Raw genomic sequence first — 27555 nt, 5'->3', positions numbered from 1 at the left:
ACTCTCCCCATGCCTTGTACCTTGTGCAGAACATGAGCTCATGGTACCTGTTTTCTACCATCTCTCTGTGAAAGCTCTTGGAAATAGAACCTTTGGTGCTTACTCCAATAATATCTCCCCACAGAGTTCTAACAAAACCAGTTCTTGTCTCAGCAGCCCTTCCCTGGTTCCCAGGAATGCCGTATGGGGTTGAGGAGCCCAGCGGCTCCAGTTGCTAATGGATGGGGTCTTTTGACCAATGTTTACATCCCAGATCTGCACCAAATTGAGGGCTAGAGACCCTGGGCAAATCGCTCCTCCTGCTAGATCTCAGTTTTCCTTTCTGCAAAATAGGGTTTGGGCAGCGTCTTCAATAGTGGCTCACAAGATGGCTGGGTATGGGATGGTTGTTAGGAGCACCTAGACCCCTTGGTCTAGCTCCAGAGATCATCTGCCTTCGCCCTTGCCCCCTTTCACAGAGCAGGACACTGAGGCCCCAGGTGACCAGTACAGTGTCTCCAGTTCCACTCACAACTATATTTTAAGCTAATCAGGGCCTCCTACCCTCTGCTGTGTCCTGATCTGCCCCCAGAGAAAAGGAGGAGAAGGTAGAAAGGTAAAAGGACCCTCCTGCTGCAGATCCAAGTGGGGACCCCAGGCTCCCCAGCCCTTTAGGAACAGACAGAATTAAAGCTGTAGGCTGAAGCTGGAGAGGTCAGCCAGGCCCCTCCCTCTCCAACCAGGAGAGCTAGAGTTGGAGGGGCTGCCCCCATTTTGACAGGACAGGGACCCTGGGACCACTTGGGGCTGCAGTACATGACCTGGGTACACACACCTGGGGTGCTGGGGGTGGAAAGGATGGACAGGGACCCAGGGGACTGGAGACTGCCAGATGGGGTAGTCCCCTGCCCCCAACTAACCTGCCCTCCCTGGCCATTCTGTAAGGCTTTCTGTCCCCAACCCACCCCCGACCCAGGACTTTGCCCACAGCTGGGATTGGCCCTACTCCCCAGTGGTGGTGGTGGCAGCAGTAGCAGTTGCAGCAATGGGGGCTTCTGGGGGTGGCAGCAGTGGTGTCCCCATCCTCTTGCAGCAGGAAGTTATATTTGCCGAAGTCGTCATCCCGTGGACACAGAAGCATGTCCTTGCGGGCCTTGGCCAGCTTTTGCTTCAGCACCTCGCGCCGGTCCAGCCACTCATTGAGTTCCTCTTGTCCATGAGCACAGCGACACTTGTCCCCATCTGGGCAGGCCTTGCCCTTCTGGAGCCTGTGGGTGGTAGAAGGCTCACTGCCTGAGCTCTATGCCTTCCTATCTGAGGCTAACTCAACCTTTCTAAGATGTGCCTCTCCCCAGACAGCTCAGGTCGTAGCTCAGGGAACCCCTGACACAGTAGCACACTCTCTAGGACCTGATCCACGCTGTAAAGGAGAGGTAGATAGGTCTGAACCCACCCCTCCATCCTGACCACCCCAGCACTGCACTGTACTCATAGCCAAGATAAACCAAGTCAAGGGGATGGGGCTTGTCACAACATCCCTATCCTCAGGCCCACCTTCTACCTGCCCCTCTGTGCTGCCCCATCATGCTGCCATCAGCACCTGTCACAGAGTCGGAACTCGCCCATAGGGAAGCGGTAGGCCCAGCCACTGGCATCACTGTCGGAGGTGAAGACCTTCTCCTTGTGCTTCTCGGACTGGATATGCTGTTGCCACTGCTTCTTGCTGTTGCTGTTCTTGCCACAGAGCCAGCAGTGGTAGCCCATCTGGGAGCAGAGTTTTGTGGGTGCCGACTTCCACACCTCCACCCCACACAGCCCCTCCAGGCTGCCCTCCCAACTGGCTCTGGCCCAACATGTGGGCAAGGCTTACCATGATGTCAGCATAGTCTGTGGGCATCTGGATCTGCTTCTCCCCTTCCCGAGAGCTGATGGGTGTCCCTTCTCCTGGCTTCCCTGGGTTGTGTTTCTTCAGCCACATGTCATAGGTCTGTTGCATATCTAGGACTGGGCAGGGGACAGTGTGACCGGTGAGGGGGCTTCCCCATACACTCTACCCATGATCCCTGCTGGACTTGGCACAAACATCTTAGGCCCTGCTGCTATGCTAATCACTCACAGGAAGCCCCTAGTCGACAGGGCCTGCCAGGTCTGGGGAAGGCCCCAGCAGGATTCAGGAGGTATTAGCAATGAAGTGATACAGGACAAGTCTACCACTTACTCTTGTTCTCCTTCATGAAGGTCCACATGTCCCTCTCCTCAGGGCTGTGTGCGAAAGAGCAGTTCCCCACATACTGGCACTTGCGGCCATTCTGAGCATGGATGCAGAGCTGTGGATGGACAAAAGAAAGCCTGCTGAGTCCCACAGACTGTGTCACTGTTAGAAGCCTTCCAAGGCCTACAACCTCTTGCCCACCCCAAAAGTGCTCACATCGTATTGCTGTGGAAAGTTTCGGATGGATGGCAATGGCCTCACCGACACCCATTTCCTCTTGGCTTTGGACATCACCAGAAGGACCCTTCTCTCCTTGGTCCAGCTGTAGATCAAAGATGGGACTCATTGGGGAGAACCAGAGAGAAACCTTCAAAGTTATGAGACCGTCTTTCCTCTCTCAGAGCCCTGGTCTCCCAGTCTTGGCCTCCTTCCTCATGGTACTCTGGCAGTGCCCCGTCTTGCCCCATATCTCACCAATGCCGGGCCTTGGCACTGCAGTACTTGAGGTCCTTGTCTGGCTCCACCACCTGCCCGTTCCTCCAGCACTGACCACACACAAACTTCATCTGCAAGTCAAAGGTGCTGGGCCCATGTGTCCTTGGGGCACCCTATTGGAAGACGGGGGAGTAGGTTGGTGAAGCTATAGCCACCAGGCCTTAGGCTTGTGGAAGTCCTGGACCACTAAGTCTTAAATGGGCTAGCATACTGTCCAGTTCTGCTGGCAGACAGTGCCCTCTGATGTGGTAGGGACCCTGAGCCAGAGAGTCTGCCTTCTCCAACTGGGCCTCACTTAGCTTTACTTTCATAGAGGTCTGGCTTATGCAACCACTGAATAGAATAACTCCTCCTTTGAACGATTTATTTTCAATTTATTTATTTATTTTTAGACAGGGTCTCACTATATCACTGGCTATTCTGGAACTTGTGGAGACCAAGCTGGAATTGAACTCACAGAGACCGATCAGTATTGGGATTCAAGGCACGTGCTATCATCCTAGCCTTTTTTCCTGGAGCTTATTCTGTAGCCCAGGCTAGCCTCAAATTCACAGAGATCGGCCTGCCTCTGCCTCCTGAGTGTTGGGATTAAAGGTATGCACCACCTTGCCTGCATCCCAGCCTATTTTTAAATTAAGTACATAGGGGGCTGGAGAGATGGCTCAGAGGTTAAGAGCATTGCCTGCTCTTCCAAAGGTCCTGAGTTCAATTCCCAGCAACCATATGGTGGCTCACAACCATCTGTAATGAGGTCTGGTGCCCTCTTCTGGCCTGCAGGCATACACACAGCAGAATATTGTATACATAATAAATAAATAAATAAATAAATAAATAAATAAAGTACATAGATGTGGGTTTGTGTACATGTGTGTGGGTGCCCTTGGAGGTCAGAGGCATTGGTTAGATACCCCTGGAGCTAAACTTACAGGCAATGTAAGGTGCTGACATGGATGCTAGGAACCTAACTTAAGTCCTTTGCAAGAGCAGTATGTGCTCTTAGTCATTGTAGCTCTTTAACATGTGGTCACAACCCACATAGGGTCAGAGGACTGAATTTGGGAGCTCTGGAGAATTTGGAGATATGGAAACCTATCATAAACCAGAATACACAACAACCAGAAATTAATTCGTAAGCGTGCAGGGAATCTGGAGTGTGACTGGCAACACGTACCCTTGTTGCATCATGCCACTTTACCCAGCCCTTGATTCTAAGCACCCAATATGAACAGATTGTACTATGCATCATGTCACCTAGAAACACTGCCTGACCCACACTACTGTGTCATGAACTGCAGTGCCTGCTTGTTAGGAAAATAATGGCCCACAGAAAACAAAGGTTTTACTGTTTTCCTACTGCCCTATCTCAGCAAGTAAGTGCCAAACTCATGTATCCTTGGGTTGCGTTGTTTAGAATGTCTGATTTTTAAAAATTGCTGTTGGGCCTACTCTGTAGTTGAGAGTACCTGTTCTTTGAGAAGATCTGGATTTGGTTCCCAGCACCCACATGGTGGCTTACAACCACCCATAACTTTAGTTCCCTTCTTCTGACCTTTGTGGGCAACAGGCATGCATGTGTTGTACATACTATTCATACACATCTTTTCTTAAAACATTGCCAGGTGTGGTGGCATATCCCAGCACTGGGGCAGTGGAAGCAGATGGATCTCTGTGAGTTTGAGGCTGCGCTGGCTAGTTTTATGTCAACTTGACACATGCTATAATCATCTCAGAAGAAGGACCATCAACTGAGATGTGTAAATGTCTCTATAAGATTGGGCTGTAGGCAAGCCCGTAGGGCATTTTCTTAATTACTGATTGATGAAGGAGGGCCTCGCCCATTGTGGGTGGTGCCCTCTCTGGGTTGGTGGTCCTGGGTTCTATTAGAAAGCAGACTGAGAAAGCCATGAGGAGTAGCACTCCTCTATGGCCTCTGCATCAGCTCTTGCCTCCAGGTTCCTGTCCTTCATGGCTTTCTGCCTTGGTTTTTCCCAGTGAATTGTGATTCAGGATACTGAAGTCAAATAAACCCTTTCCTCTCCATGTTGCTTTTGGTTGTGGTGGTTCATCATAGCAATAAGGGGGGTGGGTAGAGAGAGAGAGAGAGTCAGTTTTAAAATTATTGCTGTTGAGTTGCTCACTTGAGTTTCGTTTTTAAAAGTTGTATGTGCACGTACATGCTTGTGCACATTTGGGAGTTTATGTACTTGATGTGCATGCAATGCAGGTGAACTGCTGTTACAGGCAACTGCGAGTTTCTAATGCAGGTATTAGGAACCAAACCTGGGTCTTCTGCAAAAGTTGTTGTTGTTTATTACTGCAGGTTCTCCCCTGTGTGTTGTCTGTCCTGTAACTCACTCTGTAAACCATGCTGGCCTTGAGCAGAGACCCACCTGCCTCTGCTGGGATCAACGGCGCGCGTGCTACTACACCTGGTGCAGCAAGCGCTCTAAACGGCTGAGTCATATGAGTCGCCAACTCTCATTTGAGATTCTTTTTTTAAATTATTGAATAAACCTTGGTGTGGGTTAGCACTGAATTTCCATCAATTCTGACATGGTTCTAAACACACTCCTGCTGTTCTGTACTACATATTTATGCACCGTGATGGTCTCAGCATTAACAACTATAAAAACAAAACACTGATCAATTCCAAGATGTGCTGTCTCTATACATTCTGTAGTTTCAACTCTTCAGCCACTGCGTAGTTCTTTATGTAAAATTAAGCAAACACATTCATCTCATTAATGCTTTCTTTCAACTTAATGAACAATAAAATTGTATGTATACCAAAAATAATTTAAAAAGAAATTTCTTTATGGCCTACCATTAGTAAATGTTTAATTTATAGCCAGGTATGGTATCTTATGCTGGTAATCCCATCACTTAGGAAGCTAAGGCAGGGGGGACTACTACAAATTAAGATTTCTAAAAATTAACAGACTTTGCATAGGTTACAAAGTCAGTCCCAGAAAAACAAACAATCAACAAAGTTAGTCCCAGGAAATACTGGACTACATAATGAGAATCTCAAAACAACAAAAATTTTGATTTATATGCCCATCTTTATATACATGTGTCTGTGCTGCATAAAAACTACTCAGATGAAAACAAGTGAAAGAGAAAATGTAGCAGGCCCTGTCCTTGGACACAGCATGCTATGTCACATGCTAGTCTCTATCTGGAATGCCCTTCCTCGATTTTTTATGCAACTTATTCTAAAAAATGTCTTTCAAAATTCAACTCAAGTGCTGGAGAAATGAATCAGCACATAATAGTGCTTTCCATATAAGCATGAAGACCACAATCTCGTTCCCAGCACCTCAGTAAAATCCAGGTGAGGTTCTGAACATGCCTGGAACCCCGGTACTGGGTAGTGCGGAGACAGGACATAGCCAAGCAGTTCAAGCCCTAGGGTCAGCAAGAGACTTCGCCTAAAGGAAAAGGCAGAACATAGAGGATACCTGGTACCACCTCTGACCTGCACACACTGGTGTGTGCATTACCCACACACTCAGCTCAGGCTGCAGGGGGCGCTCCTAGAGCTCTCCTATGACAAGGCTGCCACTCTCAGCGGCTAAACTACCTGTCTGACCAACCAGTTTTAAGTGGCCAGTATGTAGGGAGGAGGAGTTCAGAGGTGGGAAGTTGGCCTTAGGCACGAGGACAGACAGCCTTGGATTCATGACCCTTCCCCAGGGCGATGTCCAGCTAGTCTGAGGCTCCTTTCCCACCATTCTTCCAGACCTTTTGTTCCTGCCTTTATTCTGTAGGCAAGAACTGCTTTTCTGTGCCCAGGGGAGTCAGAGGTAGCCTTGGTTAACTATCTTCCGCCCTTTCTGTTCCTAGAGACTCCCTCTCTCTCCCCACCCGCCTGGGGGCTTGGGTGTAGGACTGCCTGTCTGGGCAACCCTTGGTTTCTTTAGGCTAGCAGGTGCGTTTGTCCCCGACCAGTTCCCTCAGACTAGTGACCGGCACCGCCCAGCACAGGGATCACTCACGTCTGACTGAGCAGAGGCAGCTCAGGGCAATTCCTTACCCCTTCTCAGATAAGAGCTTTTGTGCTTCTTCAAGGGACAGCATGGTTAAGTCAGAGGCACTGGGCCCAAGCAGTGTCTGCCCTGGTGGTCCCTGGTTTCACAGGCCTACTAACTTTACTCTCTAGATGTAAGCCTCATACCTGGGCCAGTTCCTGAGCTAGGCCTAGGTGGTGTCCTGGTGGGCAGGGAGGAATCTTGGCAGTGGGGGAGGGGTAAAGCACAATCAGCCAGAAACCACCCTTAGCCCTGGGTGGTTCTAGGACTGACCACTGGTTAGGAAGAGAGGAGAGGATGTGGATGGGCAGCTGAGTGTAGTACTGCATGTCTGTAATCTCCACATTTGCGAGGCTGAGGCAGTTGGGTATTGAGTTCAAGGCCAGCTCAGACTGTAGCAAGATTCATCTCAAAGAAATAAGAGACAGAGGTAAAGACAGAGAGATGGGAGGAGAGGAAACAGAATGGCAGGGTCACACGGAGAATGAGCAGCTGGGGGAGGGAAGCCTGTGAGCTGGAGAGAGTGGAGGGTAGGGGAGGAGGTGAGAAGGATTATACACTAGCATGAACTTTGAAATGTGTGATACTGAAGGAGCCTGGAGCCCAGCACGTGCTTTGACATGCTGATAGGCGCCACAGGTAGCCATATGTCCCTTCTGTCAGAGGTAAGGGATTGACTCCTTGTGGTAGAGTGGGGAGCCAATTTCATAAGTTCCTGAAGAATGCTGGTTTTGTTTTGTTTTGTTTTTTTTGGTTTGATTTGATTTTTTTTTCTGTTTTTTTTTTTTTTTTTTCCAGATAGAGTTTCTTTGTGTAGCCTGGTTGTCCTGGAACTTGCTCTATATTGACCAGGCTGGCCTTGAACTCAGAGACCCACCTGCCTTTGCCTCCCTAGTACTGTGATTAAAGGCGTACACACACCTGTGCAGCAGGAGAAAAAAGGCACCCACACAGGGAAGGAGTAAAACCAGAGGCTTCGAAAATGTCAGTCATGAAGGAAGACAAAGACCCATGAAGGAACCGTTTGAAATTAAAGTGGATGAAAAAGACATGCCAACGGAACAGTGTGTCACTTAGAATTTGGGGGACAGAATCTGAATAGTAGTGTTCTATCTATTTTCTGGTGTTACATGGGTACTGTGGCTATATAAAAGTAGTCTCATTACAAAACTTTCTTAAGTTATTATTTTATGTGTATGGGTATTTTGCTTGTATGTGTGTCTGCACCATTTGTGTGTAGTGCCTACAGAGGCCAGGAGAGGGCATTAGATTCCCTGGGACTAGAGTTAAGAGATGTGAGCCAATGTGGGTTCTGGGAATCAAATGTGGGTTTCCTGAAAGAGCAGCAAGTTCTCTTAACTGCTGAGCCATCACTCTAGCCCCAGAATACCCTTTTAAAAGTGGTCAGAGGTAGGAGGATAATTATCTGCACTTACTCCCAGATGGTTCAAAACAGAACCCCCCCAAAATAGTGTACACATTTATGTATATAAATGTATATATGTATGTGAAAATACACACTTGCACATGGGAACCCCTCTCTCTCACACACACATACACTCTGATAACAAAGCAAGAAGTGAAATGTGAACTCTAGGGATACAGAAAGAGTGCAACTTGCTGGATCACGTCACAGTAAAAGGAAATGGACAGCTCCTGTGATGCCCACCCTTCCGCCCCTGCCACTCCCAGGGCCTTACCAAGCTGCTGCTCGCCTTCCCTGCATGGGCTTCCATCTGTTGCCAGTATTTCTTGGATTCCTGAACGATGTCTTCGTGGGTCATGCCTGTGGAAGGTGGAAGAAAACATGGGTCTTGGCAAAGGATGAGACACAGCACTCTTGGGATGCTGGGATGAGGTCCAAGCAGAGGAGTCCCACCCAGCCAGTCCCAGCCACAGAAAACTCAGGATCACAGGAAAAAACTCATCTTCTCTGGACCTGTTTGTTCTGTATCACAGGAAGAAAGCTTCCTGACTCCCAAGCCAGCATCCCATTCCTAGATCCAGCTGCTTGGCTCTTCTCAAAGCCCTTTTTCACTGGGGGTTCAAGCAGAATCCTGCTTGGTAGCCCCAAGGCCATTGTCTTTGGGGCTCACCAAGGTACATGGCTCTTCACTGCCAGTCCCAAAGGGCAATGTCCCCAAATGTCCCAGCATGATAGCCCCAAAGTACCAATCAGCTCCTGCCGTCATGAATTTTGCCCTCCCTGCAGCTCCTTGGCTCCTAGTAGTGCCTTCCTACAATCAGCTGTCTAATCATTTTGTGGCTGTGGCTCTGCTGCAGCCACTCTGTTCACTGCTTACCTGGGTCACATATCACACTTGACATCAGATTCTTGCTGGTAACACCCAAATGCAAATTGACAGCCCACATCTCCCTTTAGACTTACAGCCTGCCACCTCTGGCTGCCCACTCAACATCACTACTGGAGGTCTAAGAGACAGTTTGGAACCCACATCCCACACAGATCCCTGATACTAGCCCCTCAAGCATGCTCCTGGATACCCCTCTTCTCAGAATATGGAACCCTAGTCTACGAGGCACCATGACTTCAGCACTGACCTTGATATAACTTTCCATTTACTACTTCACATCTAGTCCGTCAACAAATCTTGCTGGCTCCACCTCAAAGTATACCCAGAATCTGACCACTTCTGTCACCTCTGCTACTACCACCTAGTATGAGCTACATCCTCCCTAGTGTCTCCACTAATGTCCTAGTTCCTCCATTCTCCACCAAGCAGCTAGCATGGCCTGGAAACTGCCGATCAGATTCTGGAACTCCATTTCACCTAAAACCTCTCCTGGCATTGCATAGCAGATTTAGAATAATGCCGACTGAAGTCACGTGTCATATCAACGATGGGCTTTTGTTCTGAGAGGCTGCACCAGCATCACAGGGCAGGCTTTTAAAAGCAATCGTCTTACTACGTTTATTTAGTTTGTGTTTATGTGGTGCAGGCGGGTGTGTGGGCATCAGAGAACAATTTGCAGGGGTTGATTTTCTTTTTCTACCCTGTGGGTCTGGGGATTTCACTCAGGTCATGCACCTTTATCTTGTGAGTCATCTCTTGGATACATAGTCAGCATTTAATTTGTTTTTTAATACACTCCAACAATAAAGATATAGTATAGCAAATCCAAGAACGAGCAACAGTGCTGTTCATTCATTACAATTCACTGCACTCTTCAGCCTCATTATAATATTGTGAGACCACTGTCCTTTGGCCCGCCATTGACTAAAACATCAATGCAGTTTATGACTATATTTCTATTTATGGCCAAGAGACTCTCAGACACTGGGACCCGATGACCTTGAGCCTCCACTCTCTGCTTTACTCCGGGGGATCTTCTGCCTCAAGCCCTTGCTGCCCGGAGTATCCCCTGCCCTTCCCTAGACAGGCCAGTTCTCACCGCCTTAGGAATGCTTGCCTCCCTCCCTCTCCCACTGCTCTGCCTCCACAGCCAGCGGTGCGCAGCAGAAGTCACACACCATTGACTCAGCCGGGCACTATAATCTCAGTACTTGGAAGACAGAGGCAGGGGGGATCTCTGTGTTCAAGGCCAGCCTTGAGTTCCAGCACAGCCAGGGTTACACAGAGAAACCTTGTCCCGATAAAACAAAACAACAACAACAACAAAAAAACAAACTCAAAGAAACCACACTCAACTCTAAGACACAGCATCTACACTGATTGTCATATATACAAATAAATATATGCTCCACCCTGGCACCAAATAATGCTAATAAAATCATAACAGGCAGTAGAGAAGACTATGCATCCTAGGTAAGATGAAACCTAGGATTTAAATTATTTATTTTTATTTGCATTGGTGTTTTGCCTGCATGTATGCCTGTGTGATAGTGTCAGATTCCTTGGAACTGGAGTTACAGACAGTTATGAGCTGCCACGTGGGTGCTGGGAATTAAACCCAGTTTCTCTGGAAGAACAGCCAGTGCTCTTAACCACTGAGTCATCTCTCCAGTCCCTGAACCTAGGATTTAGTTTACTTGCTCCATGTAAGTCCTCAAAAGTGAGGGTCTTCATTAGTTCATGGTTGGATACCCTGACACAGAGAGGGTGCTCGGTAAAGCAGTTAGATGGACGGATGTGCGAATATCTGAGAATCCACTTGCTGGACAACAGAAGGAGGCACGGGGAGAAATGTTATAGGTCATTACCCAGGCTCTGAGCCTCACTCATTCTTGCTTTCCCATTTATATCCTGGCATGTTCCTAGGCAAGGTCTAGACAAGGAGAGACCCCACAGCTCCCTGTGAGCAGCATTCTGTCTCTTCTCTGTTGTCCAGGGCTCCTAGCTCCTCCAGGAAGCTCTCAGGAGCCTCCTGCTTCTGAACTCACCTGAGGTCCTCTACACTGGCCATCAGGCCCTGGCCTGTACACTTCCAGCCAGTCCCAAGCCTACTTCATCTGCTTTGTCTATTTCTCACCTGAGTACTGCTGCAGCAGCCAGACCTTGAGCTCAATGAAACTATGGGCGAAGTGGCAGCTGTCCTCGCGCAGGCAACCATAGCGCACCTCATGGCGGCACACGTCAAACTGGAAGTGCTCTTGGAACTGACGGATCTTGGAGTACTTGAGAGAGGTGGAACGGACGATGTGCACCAGGCACCTGGCGGGCATATGGGACGTGCATGATGCTGACTATGGTCCCCACCACCCTCTGCCCTCCATCTTTGCAGCGGGGCTACCTTTCCAGTGCCAAGCAAATCTGAGGAGAGAGCCTTCCCAGAGCCTGCTCCTGGGCACCCCCTGCCCTAGTAGCCCATCTCAGAATGTGGATGGCACAGGAGGTAAAGGGATCCCACACTCAAGACTTTAGTCCCAGCTCTGTTTTACTTGTGCCCCATCACAGACCTATGGGGCCAGCTCAGCTTGCAAATGTCTACTAACAGAGGTGTCAGGCTCCACCTATTGACAGGTTGGGAGAAGGGAGGGCCCACAAATAGGAGACATTGCCCCAGAGCTGGTCTTATACCCAGGAGGATGATAATGAGGCATTTCCTCTGGGTTGGTGATGTAGGAGAGTCTTCTATCTATTGGTGCTCTCATTGGTTAATTAATAAAGAAAACTGCTTGGTCTGATAGGTCAGAACATAGGTAGGCGGGGAAGAAAGAACAGAATGCTGGGAGGAGGAAGGCAGTGAGGCAGATGCCATGATTCCCCTTCCCGAGATGGACGCTGGCTAGACCCATGCCGGTAAGCCACGACCTCGTGGTGACATACAGATTATTAGATATGGGTTAGTCAAGATGTGAGAGTTAGCCAATAAGAGGCTACAGATAACGGGCCAGGCAGTGCTTAAATGAATACAGTTTCCGTATAATTATTTCAGGGGTAAGCTAGCCGGGATCCGGAAGGGAACGAAGCCCGCTGCTCCTTTTACATGTGGGGAAACTCAGTGGCCTTCAATGAACCCAGCAAGATGGAAACAGCAGTACTCTCAGAGAAGAGGAAACTCAGGGCTGCAGGAGCTGGTGCTCCAACCTACAAGCAACCCTGCCCAGGCTGGGATATAAACCCAGGATTGCATAACTCCAGGGCCTGTCTCCATCACTAATGGAGCAGAACAGAGAACCAGAAAGAGCAAAGGCAATGGAGTCCTCCTGACCCACCTCCTCCCATCCCGTTTGACACTGAAACCATGACAACAGAAGGTGCTGGTTGGCCACATTTGTCTGCTGACCAAGCTCTTCCCAAGCCTCAGCTTTCTTTTCTGTACAAAGGGAGCAGAGTTGTCCCCAAAGACAACAAGACAATGATTGGACAGTAAGTGTTCAGCAAATGTGGTTCCTATCCTTTACGAGTGGACGTGTCACCACTCTGTCCTTTTTGGCTGAGGCCTTTCCTTATCTGTCAAGGAACCGCCCCACCCTGTCTGGCCGGCGGCCCAGCTGCAGGACTCACTTGTTATTGTAAAAGCTGTGCTTGGCAGCCAGGTTGGAGCACACAGATGGACAGTCCTTGGTGCCTTTGCTGATGATCCGGGGCTTACTGTCGAAGCAGATCTGTCCAGGGAGAGCATGGGCTGGGACCTTCACAAGGCCACTTGAGGAGGGGATGGGTTAGAACTCCACAGTGGCCATCTAGGCAAGGACAACTGGTTCCTGTAAGCCCTACCCTAGGTAGGGGGAGTATGGAAGAGAACCCAGGCTCTGCAAACCGAACCTTGGGTCTCCTCATCACACAACTCCAGTGCCCGGGGCAGGAGTTGGGTCTCAGTTTTCTCAACTGTAAGCTGTGAATAATTAACCTGCTTTATCCCACTGGTTCACTGTGCAGGCCACAGAACGATAGAAATGAGTTCAGTAGCTCCTGTCTTATGGCTGTGAGCTATGATTCCCAAGCCAACGCTTCCCTAAAGAAAGACAGCACAAGTTTATCTGCTCTAAAGGTCAGCAGATTGGGGTGGGCGGGGCCCCACCAAACCCCTCCGCCCAGGCCCTTACTCCTCAGAGATGAAAACGACACTGTCTCCACTTTTAACGAGTTACAGAGCCAAGACTAGGAAAAGTTGGTGGTCAGAAGTAGAGACAGGTGGATCTCTGTGAGTTCAATACTAACCTGGTCTACATAGCAAATTTCAGGCCAGCCAGGGTCAAATAGTGTATCTTTGTCTCAGTACCCCCTCAAAACAAACAAACAAAAAACCCCTAACATTTGGAAAGCTCACTGGAGCTACTAGGATCACAGCTGGCCTGGGAGAAAATGAAGAAATTTGGGAAGGATGGCACAGCTGGGTCACTGACAGGAAGCAGAGCAGGCACAACCTGCCTGGAACACAGGTGGAGGGCAGAGGGAGAAGCGGAAAGGTAGGCCAAGGATACCTTGCTCTAGACAGCTAAGGTAGGCTAAATGTCATACCCATTTGGGGATGACACCGGACAAGCTTCTAGGTCTACCTGGCCCCAGGAAGCGTGGGGGCTCATCCTGGGATCTGGGCCTAGGCGCTGGGGCTTGGAGTGCAAGCTGACTTGGCCATATGGCCCTCAGGCTCCACCTCACCTCAAACCCCAGCATCACCAGAAAATGAGAACAGTATCTGTGTGCTGGAGCCACCCAGGAAGTATGGATAAAGATCTGAATCCTGGCACATTATGGGATCCCAGGAAGAACAGATGGGGTCATTATTGTTTTCTTCCTGGCCTCAGTTTTCACCTTTGTAGAATGAGAAGTCAGACAGGATCTGGGTTCTAATAGGATCCCCAGACCTAACTTTCAGACAGTCTCTGTGTCTAATGGTTTTAGAGCCACGCCTCACCACACCCACAGGTTCCAGGGCCAACAACTCCCACAACGACCAAGTGACCAGACGCACACCCCAGTCTTGAGCGTGCCTGGGTCTACTGGGGACTGGTGAAATGGTCAGGCAGGTGGGTACCTCACAGAGGAAGGTGAAGATGCCCTGGTGCTCTTTGAGGAGCTTGGCAATGGTGAGGCTGCCTCGCTTGACACCCCCTAGAGGGTCGAAGAGCAGGTCACGGTTGAGGGTGCCCTTCCGCTCCTCTGTCCACACGTCAATCTCCTCCTGATGGTAGGCGAAGGTGCAGTTATCCCCATACTTACAGTCTTGCTTGTTAATCATGTCTGCGAAGAGACAGTAGGACACATGTTCTGCCAAGTGGGGGAGGTAGCCCACAGCACCTGTGATTCACTGTGGGCAGCAGAACTCAGAGCCATCAAGACAGAGCACTGGTGGGTGCTGACCTCCCAGGAGAATGCTTTTCCCAATACCAGGCCCCAGTACCTCTGTGCTTAGCACCTCCACACACCCCCACTGTGTCTGTGCAGGTCAAGCAAGGCAAAGTGTGCCAAGGGATTTGTAGAATACGCACATCTCCATAAAGAGGAGGGGTTTTAGGATTATTCGCCAGGGAAGTGACTAACTGCATGACTAGGGTCAGGAACACGGGCCACGGGTCTTGAAGGAGTGGGTTGCATCCTCAGCTGCAGAGGGAGAGGGAAGCGGTACAGGGAATGGCTTCCAAGACCTGGGCCATCAGGCTCAGAGGGCAGAGCATGTGCTGGGGGGTGGGGGCTTTTTGAGGGTGGGGAATGCAGATGTGGGCATGCACTGGCCTTCATCCCAGCTACGGGCAGGGCTTCAGGGACAGAATGGTCTAGGAGGCCTGTGTGTGCGGCTGCCTTGAGCTGGGTGAGAGCACAAAGCCAGAGCCGTGGTGGACTCTCAAAACGTCCGTTTCTTTCCTACAGTTATCCTGATATCTGGTGTTGAGAGCAGGTTTTGTTTTGGTTTTGGTTGTTTGAGACAGGGTTTCTCTATAGCTTAGGAGCCTGTCCTGGAATTCACTCTATAGACCAGGCTGGCCTCGAACTCACGGAGATCCACCTGCCTCTGCCTCCCAAGTACTGGGATTAAAGGCATGCACCACCACACACCGGCAGACAGCAGAAGGGTTTTATGCAGATGTCTGGTGTTGAGGTCAAAAGTGCTGCAGTACAGATGTGCTTAATCTCATGGCTGTTCGGGGAAACTGATAAAAAGCAAATAAGGTCTATTCATTGCTGACCCAATTTCTAGGAGCTGGAAGTGAGAACAAGGAAAATAGTGTGATCATTAAAAAACTGATAGTTGCAAGCCTTTCCTATTTGTTTTCTATGGATTCTTCCCATCCCTTTGGGAATATTGTGGAATAAGAACCTGGCTGTCTCTGGGCTGTGGGAATCTCACATGGGATGGTACAGGCTGTCACATAGCTCCAGTTCCACAGGACATCCTGAGTGATCTCTGCCTTTGGACAAGGCCAAGAGAGGAGAGGCTGACACTCAGGTGGGTCCCAGGCTTTATCTGAGCTCCCTCATCTTCTCCTGTGGCCATTCTGCTGTAGGCCTGGAAGGAGCTAGACCTGGCTGGCACCAGCCCCGCTATGGTCCACTCACCTTTGCACAGGTAGTAGGAGCCCACAAAACTGGTTTTGGTGGGCCGGGGCCGGATGCGCTTCCAGATCTGGTCCTCCGAGCTCCGAAGTCGGCCGAGAAGGACATCCCTTTTGCACTTGTGTTCAAGGCCCTCGCGGTAGGTGTAGTCACCAGCCCTAGGGCCTGTGGGCAGGGTACACAGGGATGCAATTCCAGGACAACCCAAACACCTAATCTGGGTCGCTGCAGCTCCCACTGTGTCTCCCCTGGTATGTTCTTGCTGGGAAGAGAGAGGACTTGGGAAGCCCTCCAAGGAACCCACCACATGACTGCCCTAACAGGTCTGGACCTAATAATGAGTCTGCCCAGGTCAGTGTTTCTCTGGATTTGTGAAGGTGGTGCTTGGCAGAGGACGGGTCCTTATCAGGGCCACCCCTTCCTTTCCTTGTTTTCCTACGTGAATCTCCCACTGATAGACAGGTACTTTTGGTCCTGGCTTCCACATTCCTGAGATTCCCAGCATCTCCAGGGCAGAGGGGTGCTGCTGCATATGCGAGATTACCTGTTTTGGGGTAGCATAGCTGGCAGGCCTGCTTGAACTCATGGGTGGCAGCCAGAGGGTTCTTGATGAGCAAGGCGGTGTTGGGCATGGAGGGCTCCGGCTATAATGGGAGGATGTTGGCCATCTTGGGCCCTGAGCGGTACCTGGACCACCAGGGCCAGCCAATGCAATGAAAATAGGTATGTTTTTTGACCCCCTTCTCCAATCTGTCCTACCCAGTATCAGAACTGTAGCCTAGGACCTTCTTCCACATCTTCCCAGGCCTTGTTTTTGTGGTACAAGGGGACTCTTGTACCACAAACACCAGGGCCTGCCTCTGAATCCTCTGGGCTAAGGCAGGACAATGAGTAGAAGCCAGCTTGGCCCCAGAATGTTTCCTTGAATTAAAGGTCAACTTGTAGGTAGAGAAATGCCAGTAGGCTTGTTTAAGGGCTCTACCCATGCTGTCCCTGCAGGGTCCCAGAAATCAAGACAGGAAAAGTAGACCCAAGGAAAGCCAGTGATTTTTCTAGGGCCACTCAGCTAGCATCTACGTCAAAGTTGACCTACACACTGCTCATTTGTGGTTCATTTGAATACAGAGCAAGCTGAGCCCAGGGATGAGAGACATGATAATACTAGGGTCATCACTTACGGCTGCTCAGCCTCCTTCTCACACAAGAGGGTAAGGAGTGCCCAATGTGTGCTCTCTGCATAAGGCATGGAGGAAGGGCCAGGAGATCACTTGGGGCTGGTCTATTCTGAGGGTGTCCCTCTTGGAGAATGTAGCATCTCACCAATGCAGAGGGTTCACCTTATCCCCAATCTGGGGCTCATAACCCCAGGATGAGTAAGAAGCCTGGTCTGGGATCCCCACTCAAGTTACTCACTGAGGGGGCTGGCTTCTGAGTACTGCTTGGAGGATGGTGGTCCTGCGAGCTGGTCTCTTCTAGGAAAGAAGACACGGGAGTCATGTGCCCTAGCATTGAGGACATGAGGGGCCTTTCTGGGATGCTCCGTACTTTTATTTCTACCTCAGAGAAGCTCCATGGGCTCACCCTCCTATTTTCACGGACACAGTCCTGGAGCAAAGAGGCTCCAACATGTCCACCCTTGCTTATGCCTTCTGAGGCTTCCTGCTGCCCATGAGAGAAAGTCCAGATTGTAGCTTGGCTCACAGTAAGATCATTGCTCACCCACATTTCCCCTAGGACCCCTGCTCTGGCCCTCAGCCATCCCTGATCCTCCACCATACAGACCCTATGCCTCTAAGCCATTAGGTCCCTCCAGAAGGAATCCCTGGCTCCTCTCTACCCCTGCCATCCCATGGGTCCCTCAGTCTTGAATGCCCTAGATGATCTCTGACCTCCAAAAGCCAATCCTATCAAGGCCTGCTCAATTTCCTGTCTCTGGCTCCCAGCCCAGAGAAGTGCCAAGGGAGCTCAGAACCTTGCATCAGGATCATCTCCATGGGACCTGAGTCTGGAGGGAGGTTCAGGGCTCTGGAGGCCTGGGGAGAGCACCAGATGGAGTCACTAACACAACTCTACTGTTTGATCTAGAACGAAGACAACCAGCCTGAGACTCAGGAGGCTCCAACAGTGCTGAGCACAGGAGAGATAAGACAGTGTGTACTGCCCGGGACTGTGATGGGGATGAGGGCATGTGCTTTGGAGGCACAGAGCTGCAGAGATCAGAGACACAGAAGCACTGTCAAGGGAGTAGAGAGAGAGTGTACCCACCAAAGCCTCACCTATGAAGGAGTCAGGCTTGTCCAGGGAGCCTCGGGCTGACCCAAAGCTGTCAAGGGCATCTAGCTGAGCCTCAGAGTATGGTAACAGATCCAGGGGGTCCAGCGTGGGCCCTGGAGAGTCAAGGGCATCCAGCACAGAAGCAGCCAGCTTCCTGGAGGGGTCCATGACAAGGCCAAAGGAGGCAGGAGGCAGTGGGCTGGACACGGGGATGGAGCCACCCACTACAGGTGGCAACAGTGGGGTCCCACCAGGAAACACAGGGATCAGCTGAGGCAACTCACTAGGCACACCACTGCCAGGCAGGCCACCCTGGACCAGAGACTGCAAAGTGGGGACAGAGTCAGAGGTCAGAAGAGAACATGACCATCCAACCCTGTGGGGGTGGGGCCCTCCAGGAGCCAGCTATTCCTCCATAGCCTGCCTTAAATGCTCATGAAGGGTGCTGGGGTCTGCTCTGAAGACTCTGGCAAGACCCTCTATTCTCCCAACTGTGATGTGAAGATGGGGCCTTCCCTTGCCTCTTCGTGGCCTGTGGGTTCTAAGTGAGCGACAGGCTTAGAGGGACAGAACAAGAAGTCAGCAACATGGCTCACCAGAGAGTCCAGGAGGGTGTCCAGTTCCGGACCAAACACATCTGCATCTGAGAAGTCGTCGAGGCCCTCAGTGCTGGGGAGGGTCCTGCTGCTGCCGTCCAGGGGGGCCAGTAAGTCCAGAACGTGAGGGAACAGGGGCATCGTGGGAGTGGAGGGGAGCAGGGCCGGGGAGTCTCGTAGGTCCACGTAGCAGTCTGTGGGGGGGGTGGGCTCAGTAGCTGAAAGGACCCTGTGTGGTGGGGGCGTTGCCCATTCACTAAGCCAACACCTTCCCTCCTTCCCCAGTTCCTCGGGGACCTCTTTTCCCTATTCCCTGCCCCAGGCCCAGAGCTAGTCAAGCAAGGAAGATAGCCTGGAGCTGGGGGGTCCTCATGGCCCTGGTTCCACTCCAGTACCCACCAGTGTCCCCCTTCTCTTGGGCTAGCAGTGTCCTCTGAGCACTTATTAGCTATAACCTGGAAGCCCATGAACAGAGCGAAGGAAGCAAGGACTCTGAACTGTGGTTCTCAAAGGGGCAGGCATGGGTGAAGGAAAGGACAAGCTGAGGAAGTGTCCCTTCCTGTCCTACATTAGGTGTCCCATTCAACAGAGCTGAGACAGTACCTGTCTCGATGTCATCTATGGATCCCAATCCGTTAGACGTTCTCTGTGGAGAAGAAGGTCAGGTAACAGATGGAGGATGGGATGCCACAGGGCCCACATGACTAAGCCGACGGCCACTCACTGAGGAATGAACACCTACCATGCTTGTAGCCTGGCTTTTCAGTCAGAGCCTGGGCAGGCATGGGTTAGGAGAAGTGTAATGTAACTAGTGTAGCAGGTGCACTGCAGGGTGCAACAGTCCCAGAGAAGGGCTATACCTCTGGGTCTCAGTTTCCTTACCTGAAGTCCTAGTCATACTCTGAGACAAGGGTTTTGGGTTATTTTATTTTTGTTTTTGAGACAGTAGCCCTGGCTGTCCTAAAATTCACTATGTAGACAAGGCTGTCCTTGAACTCAGAGATCCACCTGCTGGGATTAAAGGCTGTGACAAGGGTTTTACCGAGCCCCCCACCTCACAGATGGTTTCTAATTGGAAGACAAAGGCGGTACCCTCCCAGGCTCAGCTCCCAGCCTCACAGGGAGCTTCCCTCCCTCCAAGGAGAATGTTATCTGAGGTGGAAGACAATCCCCACTGCGTAGATGGAACAGAATTCAGAGGACAGAGAGCAACCTGGCCAGTAATCAGAAGAGCCATTTCCTAGGCCCCAGGCCTAGTTCAGGAGAATCTGAACTCTGCGGCTGTGTGTGTTGGGGTCACCGTCTGAGAGCACCCTCTGGGCTGGGGGAAAGGCTGGAGCTTGCTCTCTGGTTTGGCCAAGTCACGCACCCTATCTGGACTTGTTTCCTCGTTTGTAAAGGACACAGAGCCACACTGTCTGGAACTGCTACGGAGACAGAGCGCAGAGGAGGCTGGCCGCACAAGCAGCTCTCTGTCCTCATCACGAGTGTAGCGTGTGCTGTCAGGAGGTCGGCTTGAGACATTAGTTCTCCAGCCTCCCTTTCCGGGCCCCAGTGAACTCCTCTGCCTTGTTTCAGCCACAAGGGATGCAAGTCGCTCCTCAATCCTGAACACACACCCCCCTTTCCCTGATCCCTTCACCACCCAGCAGTAAGTACCTTGTGTGCCCAGGATGACCCGGTCTCCTTCCTGTTCTGTGGAGAAGGTCCAGACTCTTGGCATTAGCCACCCTCCCTAAGGTCAGCAGCTGAAGTCATCCAGCACCCTGCCTCACCTACTGTTTTAGCCAACATTCTGTGAGACGCTCCGTGGCTGCTGTTCTTGGGTCAGTGTAGGGCTGTCTGACTAAGGCCTGCCTTGGCCCAGTCCGGTCTGTCGGTTCTTTGGGACCAGGCTGTCTCCCAGCCCCACCCCTGAGCCTGACCTCAGATCACACAGTGAATACGCGCACATCTGTCCCCTGGGGTGTTTGTACACCACAGAGAAGTTGCTCAGATCAAGGCTGCCGTGCTGATCAGGGAGCTGCTTTTCCCACAGTGAGTACAGACAGGAGTTGAGGGGAAACCAAAGGAGGCCAGGGATGAACACCTCTACGGACAGCTGTCATTCTCCCCATCAGTGCTGCCTAGGCCCTGCAGGACAAGAGTGACCGCCCAGCCATCCTGTCCTGGCTTCTCTCTCCCGGCCCTTTTGCACAGAACCCCCACTACTACTAATAGTCACTTTACAATAATGGCCTAAGATACCCAAAGGCCCGAAGGAAGGGGCAGAGTGGCCACCTTAGAGATGAGGCGCCCTGTAGAATTTACAGGATAGTGAGAACTGGCTGCTGCATTCTCTGTGGGCTTCTCCAGCACGGGAGTCATTTCTCAGGATGCTCTCCGAATCTGACCCCCAGCACATGCTCAGACTCTCCCAAACCTTGAGGAACTATACCAGTGGAGGAAGCCCCTTCCTCTCCTGACTACAGAGCCTCTGCTCAGGCTGCTCTCCCTGGCCTGTGAATCCTGTTCCCTCTCTACCAGGCTGAACCTCTTCCCAACAAGGAGCCCACACAGCCTTCCTTCAGCTTGCTTGCTCAGCTCTAGTGCCTGTAGACTCCGAGCTCTGCTTGTGAGCACAGCCCAGGCCACCCACTTCTAGGCACACAGGTGGAGTGACCAACTGGTCAAAGAAGTGACTCCCGTGCTGGAGAAGCCCACAGGGCACACAGCACCAAATCTCCCATGTGACTGTCCTGTACATTCTACAGGACACCAGGGGCTCAGCCTACACACCACCTGGAGCTGGCTTCTGTGCTCTCAGGTGTTTCTTGTACTGAGGTAGGCCTCGCCTTATCCTCTTCATGGGGAGTTACACTCTGCTTGGGCTTCTCACAGACCTCCGTAACTGTGACCAGTCCTGACCTTTGTGGATGAGGTTCGATTTACTGATAAGGAAATGGGTTGGTGAAAGACACGGTGCTGTTTGGGGCCTTTGTAGTCCACTGCCTGAGCTCTTAGAAATGAATAGAGAGAGACAGACAGGTATGAAGTTGGGGAAATATTTGGGGTCCTGGGTCACGCCTACCTGATCTGTCACGCCAGTCGGGGTGCCATTACTAAGTAGAGAAAATGTTTCCAATTCCTGCCAGAGATTGGGAAGAGGTGGACAGAGATCAAGATTGTGGAAACAGGCAAAACATCCCACACAGCCAGGACAACACAGAGACCCTGACACCAGCTGTGAGGTCTTCGGTGCCACCCAAGACTCCCTACCTGCAGGATGCCGCTGCCACCTGCTCTGGCTCCCAGGGTCACATTGGGCTTTTTTATTTTTTTTATTATTATTTTTTCAATTCCAAGTGTGACCTGGACTGAGGATCTAAACATACACATTACTATGACGTGCCAGATGCCAGCTCGTATTTTCTCACTTTAGTCCTCCCATGAGCCTCCTGAGGTGGGCGTAATTAATCTGTCTTCCAGATGTGGAAACACGCAGTAACGTGTCCACGGTCAGGCCAGAAAAACTGAAGCCATATGTTCTGGGACACGCAGTTTCCAGACACACGGCGGGTGACATATGTGGTCGTGGAGGAGTCCAGCAGACACTAACATTCAGACAGGCACCACGAGGGGAACATTTGAGAACACAAAAGTGAAGGGCGCCAGTGTTAACTTGGGCCATCTCCAGGGTGGCTAAAGTCGTCCAGGGCAGCGGAGGGAGGTGTTTTAACAGCTGGTGTCTAAGGTAAGCTGGGAGCTTTGGCTGTTCTTTCCGCTTCCCCAAGGTCCTGCTACTCATTCCAGGGCTTTCAGCCAACAGGGAGGAAGGCCACCTGCTGCCATCCCCTCTGTCCCTACTAGGCTCTGGCTACCTCACTCGGGATCCCTACAGTGCCCAGTCCCTCCCTTCGCACCCCACTTCTTTATGCCCACCCCGGCTCCCACCTACCTGGGGTCTCTTATATGCCTTCCGCACCCGCAGCCCAAGCTTCTGAGCCAGCTCCTGACCCAGCTGAGTGACATTTTCATCCTATGGAAGGCAGGACACGGGGTGAGGTGGGTTAGGGAGCCCCAGTGCACACAGCTGTGCTCCTGGACATCTCATGTGGCCCTGGGAGGTGACACTGGCTTTCCAAGTCACTGCTGGGAACAGTCGGGGAGGCAAAGGAATACATTTGCTTTTATCTTTTGCCATCTTTAAGACAGGGACTTGCTACTCTGGCCTTGAACTCCTGGGATTATGGGTACAACCCATCGTGCCAGACTGTAATTTTCATTTTCTAGTGGTGCTAGGAATCAAATGATGATGGCTTCTGTCTTAACACCAACGAGGTCTCTGTGTGGCCCTGGCTGTCCTGAGCTCTCTTTGTAGACCATGTTGGCCTCCAGCTCACAGAAATCTGCCTCCCTCTGCCTCCTAAATGCTGAGACTAATGTTTCTTTTTTAATCTCTTTTTCTTTGAAGAGCTGGGGAAGAAGCCCAGAGTCTTACACATCCTAGGCAAGTCACACCCCCAGCCCTTAACTCTTTTATTTCTAGAAGTCAGCGAGTGACAGTGAGTGCCAGAGCCCCTGGGTTGCGCTCACTCCAGCCTCAGTCTCTCCCCGGGGGAGCCATGCTGCTGGTCTGACATTTCCCTCCATACCTTTTCTAGAAAGACCGGTAAAGAAGAGGACAGGAGTCCCTGTACAGCCACTAGGCCAGAGACAAAGTTTCCAGGAAGGACATTTTGTGGATTCTATACTGTAGTTACACCTGATAAACATAAGTGCTAGCCGGGTGGTGGCAGCGCACGCTTTTAATCCCAGTGCTTGGGAGGCAGAGGCAGGTGAATCTCTGTGAGGTCAAGGTCAGTCAGCTTGGTCTACAGAGTGAGTTCCAGCACAGCCAGGACTACAGAGAGAAACCCATCTCGGGGGTGGCGGGAGGAAAAAAGAAAGTGCTTGGGAGTTTAGGAAGGTAATGGACCTGGATCCCAGGATTGTTTCAGTTAGTCACCAGAGGGCAGTGGGGTTTTTTTTCCTGTTTTTTTTTTTTTCCCCAAGACTGTTTCTTTGTGTAGCTTTGGTGCCTGTCCTGGAACTCGCTCTGTAGACCAGGCTGGCCTCAAACTCACAGAGATCCACCTGCCTCTGCCTCCCGAGTGCTGGGATTAAAGGCGTGAGCCACCATCGCCACCCAGCTGGGCAGTGGGTCTTGATCTGTGCCTGTGTGGACACCATATAGTAAATACTTATAAAGTGACCAGATGGCAGAGTGAGGCACATACCAGCTTCAGCGAATAAATGATGAGGGGTGACATACATGTGAGTGGCCAGCAAAGCTCTCTCTTGCTCATTTCTCTTTGTCACTTCCCCACCCAGTGGCAGCCCAACACCAACATCTCTTCATCTCGAAAACGGGGATGGGATGAGAGTATCAGTTTGGCTGCACAGGGCTGTTGGAGGCCGAGGGATGGTATATATATCTACACTGCAGTTTTACCCATGGCGACACACAATCCCAGCTCATCAACAACGGCTAGCGTCCCCAACCTCCTACGGCACGGGAGGAAGCCACGACTCAGAAGTATGTGGTGGCATGGAACACTGGAGGGCCAGCACACACGCTTGGGAGACAGGACTCACGTGGGGAAGGGCGAGGGAGCACCGGCTGCTGCATTCATAGGCCTCTTTGTGGCGCCCCAGCTCATTGAGGGCACGCGCCTTGCGGAACAGTGCCCGGATACTCTCGGCGTCCAAGCCTAGCGCCTTCTCACTGTCCTCCAGCGCCTTCTCATACAGGCCCTACGGGGAGACAACCAGGGAGCCCACTGGTCAGCGCCTCTGACCCTAGGCACAGAGAGCAACCTCACTTCCCTGCGGAGGAAGTACAAAGGGGATGGCCTCGGGGACCCGGCTGAAGAGATTCAGGGCAGAGGTTAGAGAGAGAGGCAGCGTTGACTCTGATGGTGTAAAGATGACAGGCTGATATAGGTACTAGCAGGACACTTGTGGGTACGGCCACGGCAGTGAGCCTGCTGGGTGACACAGCTGTTGACCCGGCTGTCCTTGGCTTGGAACGGCAGGGACTAAGAATGATAGTAGCCCCTCCTCACAGAGATGCAATCAGGAAGAAAGGTCACCCCTGAAATTCTAACTCAGTTCATCTAAGGTGGGGCTGTGGCTCAGGATGCTTTCTGATGTCCTTTTGTTGTGGCTATGACTGTGTTTGTGGGTATTTGTGCCCAGTGGTGTGCATGGAGGAGCCAAAGGCCTCTATCTTATTTTTTCAGACAGGATATCTCATTGGACTTGGTTTCACTGAAGGAACTGGCTAGACCAGTGATTCTCAGAATGTGGATCGTGATCCCCAGGTTAAATACTCTTTTCACAGGGGTTGCTTAAGACTATCGCAAAACACAAATAATTACATTATGATTCATAACAGTAGCAAAATTACAGTTATGAAGTAGCAACAAAAATAACTTTATAGGGGATGAAGAGAGGGTTCAGTGGTTAAGAGCACTGGCTGCCCTTCCAGAGGACCTGGGTTCAATTCCCAGCAACCACAGGGTGGCTCACAGCCACCTGCAATGAGATCTGATGCCCTCCTCTGGCATGCAGGCATGCATGTCGACAGTGTACTCATACATATAAACAAGTAAATTAATTAGTTAATTAAGAAATAATTTATGTTTGAGGGCCACTACAGCATGAGGAACTGTATTAAAGGGTCACAGCATTAGGAAGATTGAGAACCACTGGGCTAGGCAGCGAGCTCCAATTAATGTTATATATAAGGAGAAGGGGGTAGGGGGTGAATGTGTGTGTGTGTATGTCTGTGTAAATATGTAAGTACATGTGTGTCTGTATGTAGGTATCTGTATCTGTGTGTGTATACATATGAGTATATCTCTATGTATATGTGTGCATATGTATACATATGTATGTGTTCTGAGAATCAAACACCAAACTCAGGTCCCTTGTGCTTCCAAAGCAACAAGGCAAGTGCTTTACCGACAGACAGAGCTCCCTCGGCAGGCAGCAGGCACCTACATGGTGCACAGATATACACGCAGGCAAAACACCCATACACGTAGAATAAAAATATAAAATCTTTTTTAACCCGGCGGTGGTGGCACACGCCTTTCATCCTACCTCTTGGAAGGCAAAATCAGGCAGATCTCTGAGTTTGAGGCCTATCTTGTTTACAGAGTGAGTTCCAGGACAGCCAGGGCTCTACAGAGATACCGTGTCTCAAAAACAAAAACAATTTTTAAAAAAAATACGCTGGAGAGAGATGGCTCAGAGTTTAAGAGTACTGGCTGCTCTTCCCAGCAACCTCATGGTGGCTCACAACCATCTAAAATGAGATCTGGCTCCCTCTTCTGGCCTGCAGGCATATGTGTATACATAATAAATAAAAAAACAGCCATGGTGGCAGAAACCTTTAATCTGAGCACTTAGGAGGCAGAGGCAGGTGTATGTGTTCCTGTGAGTTTTAGACCAGCCTGGTCTACACAGAGAGTTCCAGGGTAGCCAGGGCTACACAATGAGACACTATCTTAAAAAGAGAGAGAGAGAGAGAGAGAGAGGAGGAAGTGGAGGAATCAAGTCTAGGTTAGGAGCCTGCAGAGGCATGGCGAAGGCAGGGGAAGGGGTGATGGAGGGGGAAGAGGAGGGGTGAGAAGGAAGGGGCGGGGAGGGGAGGGGGGCTGGGAAGGGGGCAGGCTCACCATGGTGAAGTAGCAGGCCGCTCTGTTGACGTGCAGCTTGCACAGCAGTTCCCGGGGCAGAGCCACCTGGTCAGAGGCAGCGTAGTCAGCCACGTTCAGCCCTTCCATGTACTGCACCAGCGCCTGCTTGTAGTCCTCCTCCCGGAACAGGTCGTTGCCCTCGGCAAACAGGTTCTGAACAAGCTTGAGCAGGAAGGCCTAAGCAAGGCAGGTACACGGGGCCTCAGCAGGTCTCCCTCCAGACTAGCTCAGTTACAACCTTCTGCCCTGAACGCGAACAATAGCCGTCCCCTTCACCCACCCACCAAGGTGACACTTACCTCATACTCTTCTTGCTTTAGGGGTAGTGTTGACCTGTTAGGAAAAAGAGACATAGGATGGCGTGAGCCCATGGGTCCAATGCGGAGCCCCAGGGCTGGCACTGAGGTTGTGCCAGGAATAGGCTTCTCCCACTTAGACCTCAGTCAGCTGTGGCTGAGGTAGGAGGCGAGAGGGCTGCACGAGGCCACTCAGTTCTGATGGAAGGACTTGCATTTTCCCCAGGCTCGCCCAGCCAGCAGCTGGGCTCTGCCTGCAAGCTCAGCCCTCACCTCAGGAAAGCGAGACTCCAGGTGTCCCTAACTTACAAAGGCAGAGTAGCCCTGGTCAGGTCTAGGAGGCCCCCAGGCCTGGGAAAGGACAAGAGGAGAATAATCGGATTCTGGCCAAGGCAGAGGCAAGGGTGGCTTGTATGGAACAGAAATGCTGCTAGGAAATTAACCCCTACTCTGCAACCACGACCTCACCGAACCAAATCAGTACCTCAGGCCCAAGGGAGAGTCACAGAGTCTACCTCAGGTGCCCTTGGTCTGGGAGGCTTTGCCCGCCCTTCTCCTGACCTAACTCAAATTGTCAGCGCCCGACCCACTGACAGCCATCAACCCGGCAGGTCAGACACCATCAAGTCACTCAGGGCCAACAGCTACAGCTCCGTGTGGAAGAGGCTCTGGAGAGCTTGCGGCTGTCAGGCTGGAGGAAGGGTGGGGCTTGTCTCCTGGTCCCTCACAGAGGGGAGAACTGATGCCCCGTGGGGTAGAAGGTGCAGAGGGTGAGGGGAGGATGATACACTGGATAAGACCCAGGGACAGCCAGGCCAGGCAGGCCAGGCACACGGACTTGTGGAATCCATGACCTCTGCCCTGCTGGCCTCTGTCCCAGCTCAGCCCACCTCTCCACATCCCAGTACACACTAAGCAGGGCTCAGCCAGGAGGAAAAGGAGAGGCGGCCCCACTGCCCACTTACTGGATGAACTGTAGCCCCTTCTCGATGTCCGCCTTCCGTTTCTGCCTCTCCATCAGTGT

The 27555-nt window shown here is 51.3% G+C and overlaps 1 protein-coding gene across 1 annotated transcript; it reads right to left on the bottom strand.

The window, feature by feature from the left end:
- Positions 1–840: 840 nt before the first annotated feature.
- Positions 841–27555, bottom strand: Zc3h7b (zinc finger CCCH-type containing 7B). Its single transcript, XM_048445092.3, is given in 23 exon segments — positions 841–1038; positions 1040–1247; positions 1580–1743; positions 1850–1983; positions 2198–2306; positions 2408–2513; positions 2666–2799; positions 8418–8503; positions 11170–11351; positions 12648–12748; positions 14122–14327; positions 15642–15803; positions 16183–16282; positions 17052–17110; positions 17915–18236; positions 18509–18702; positions 19112–19154; positions 21579–21635; positions 22446–22526; positions 24125–24283; positions 26215–26412; positions 26535–26568; positions 27497–27555. Coding segments are annotated over 23 exon segments (2949 nt in total). The 5' UTR covers positions 27550–27555; the 3' UTR covers positions 841–981.

This window comes from Myodes glareolus, chromosome 19, assembly GCF_982192425.1.
Source record: "Myodes glareolus chromosome 19, mMyoGla1.1, whole genome shotgun sequence".
Lineage (NCBI taxonomy): Eukaryota > Metazoa > Chordata > Mammalia > Rodentia > Cricetidae > Myodes > Myodes glareolus.
This window is presented reverse-complemented; position numbering and strand designations above follow the sequence as displayed.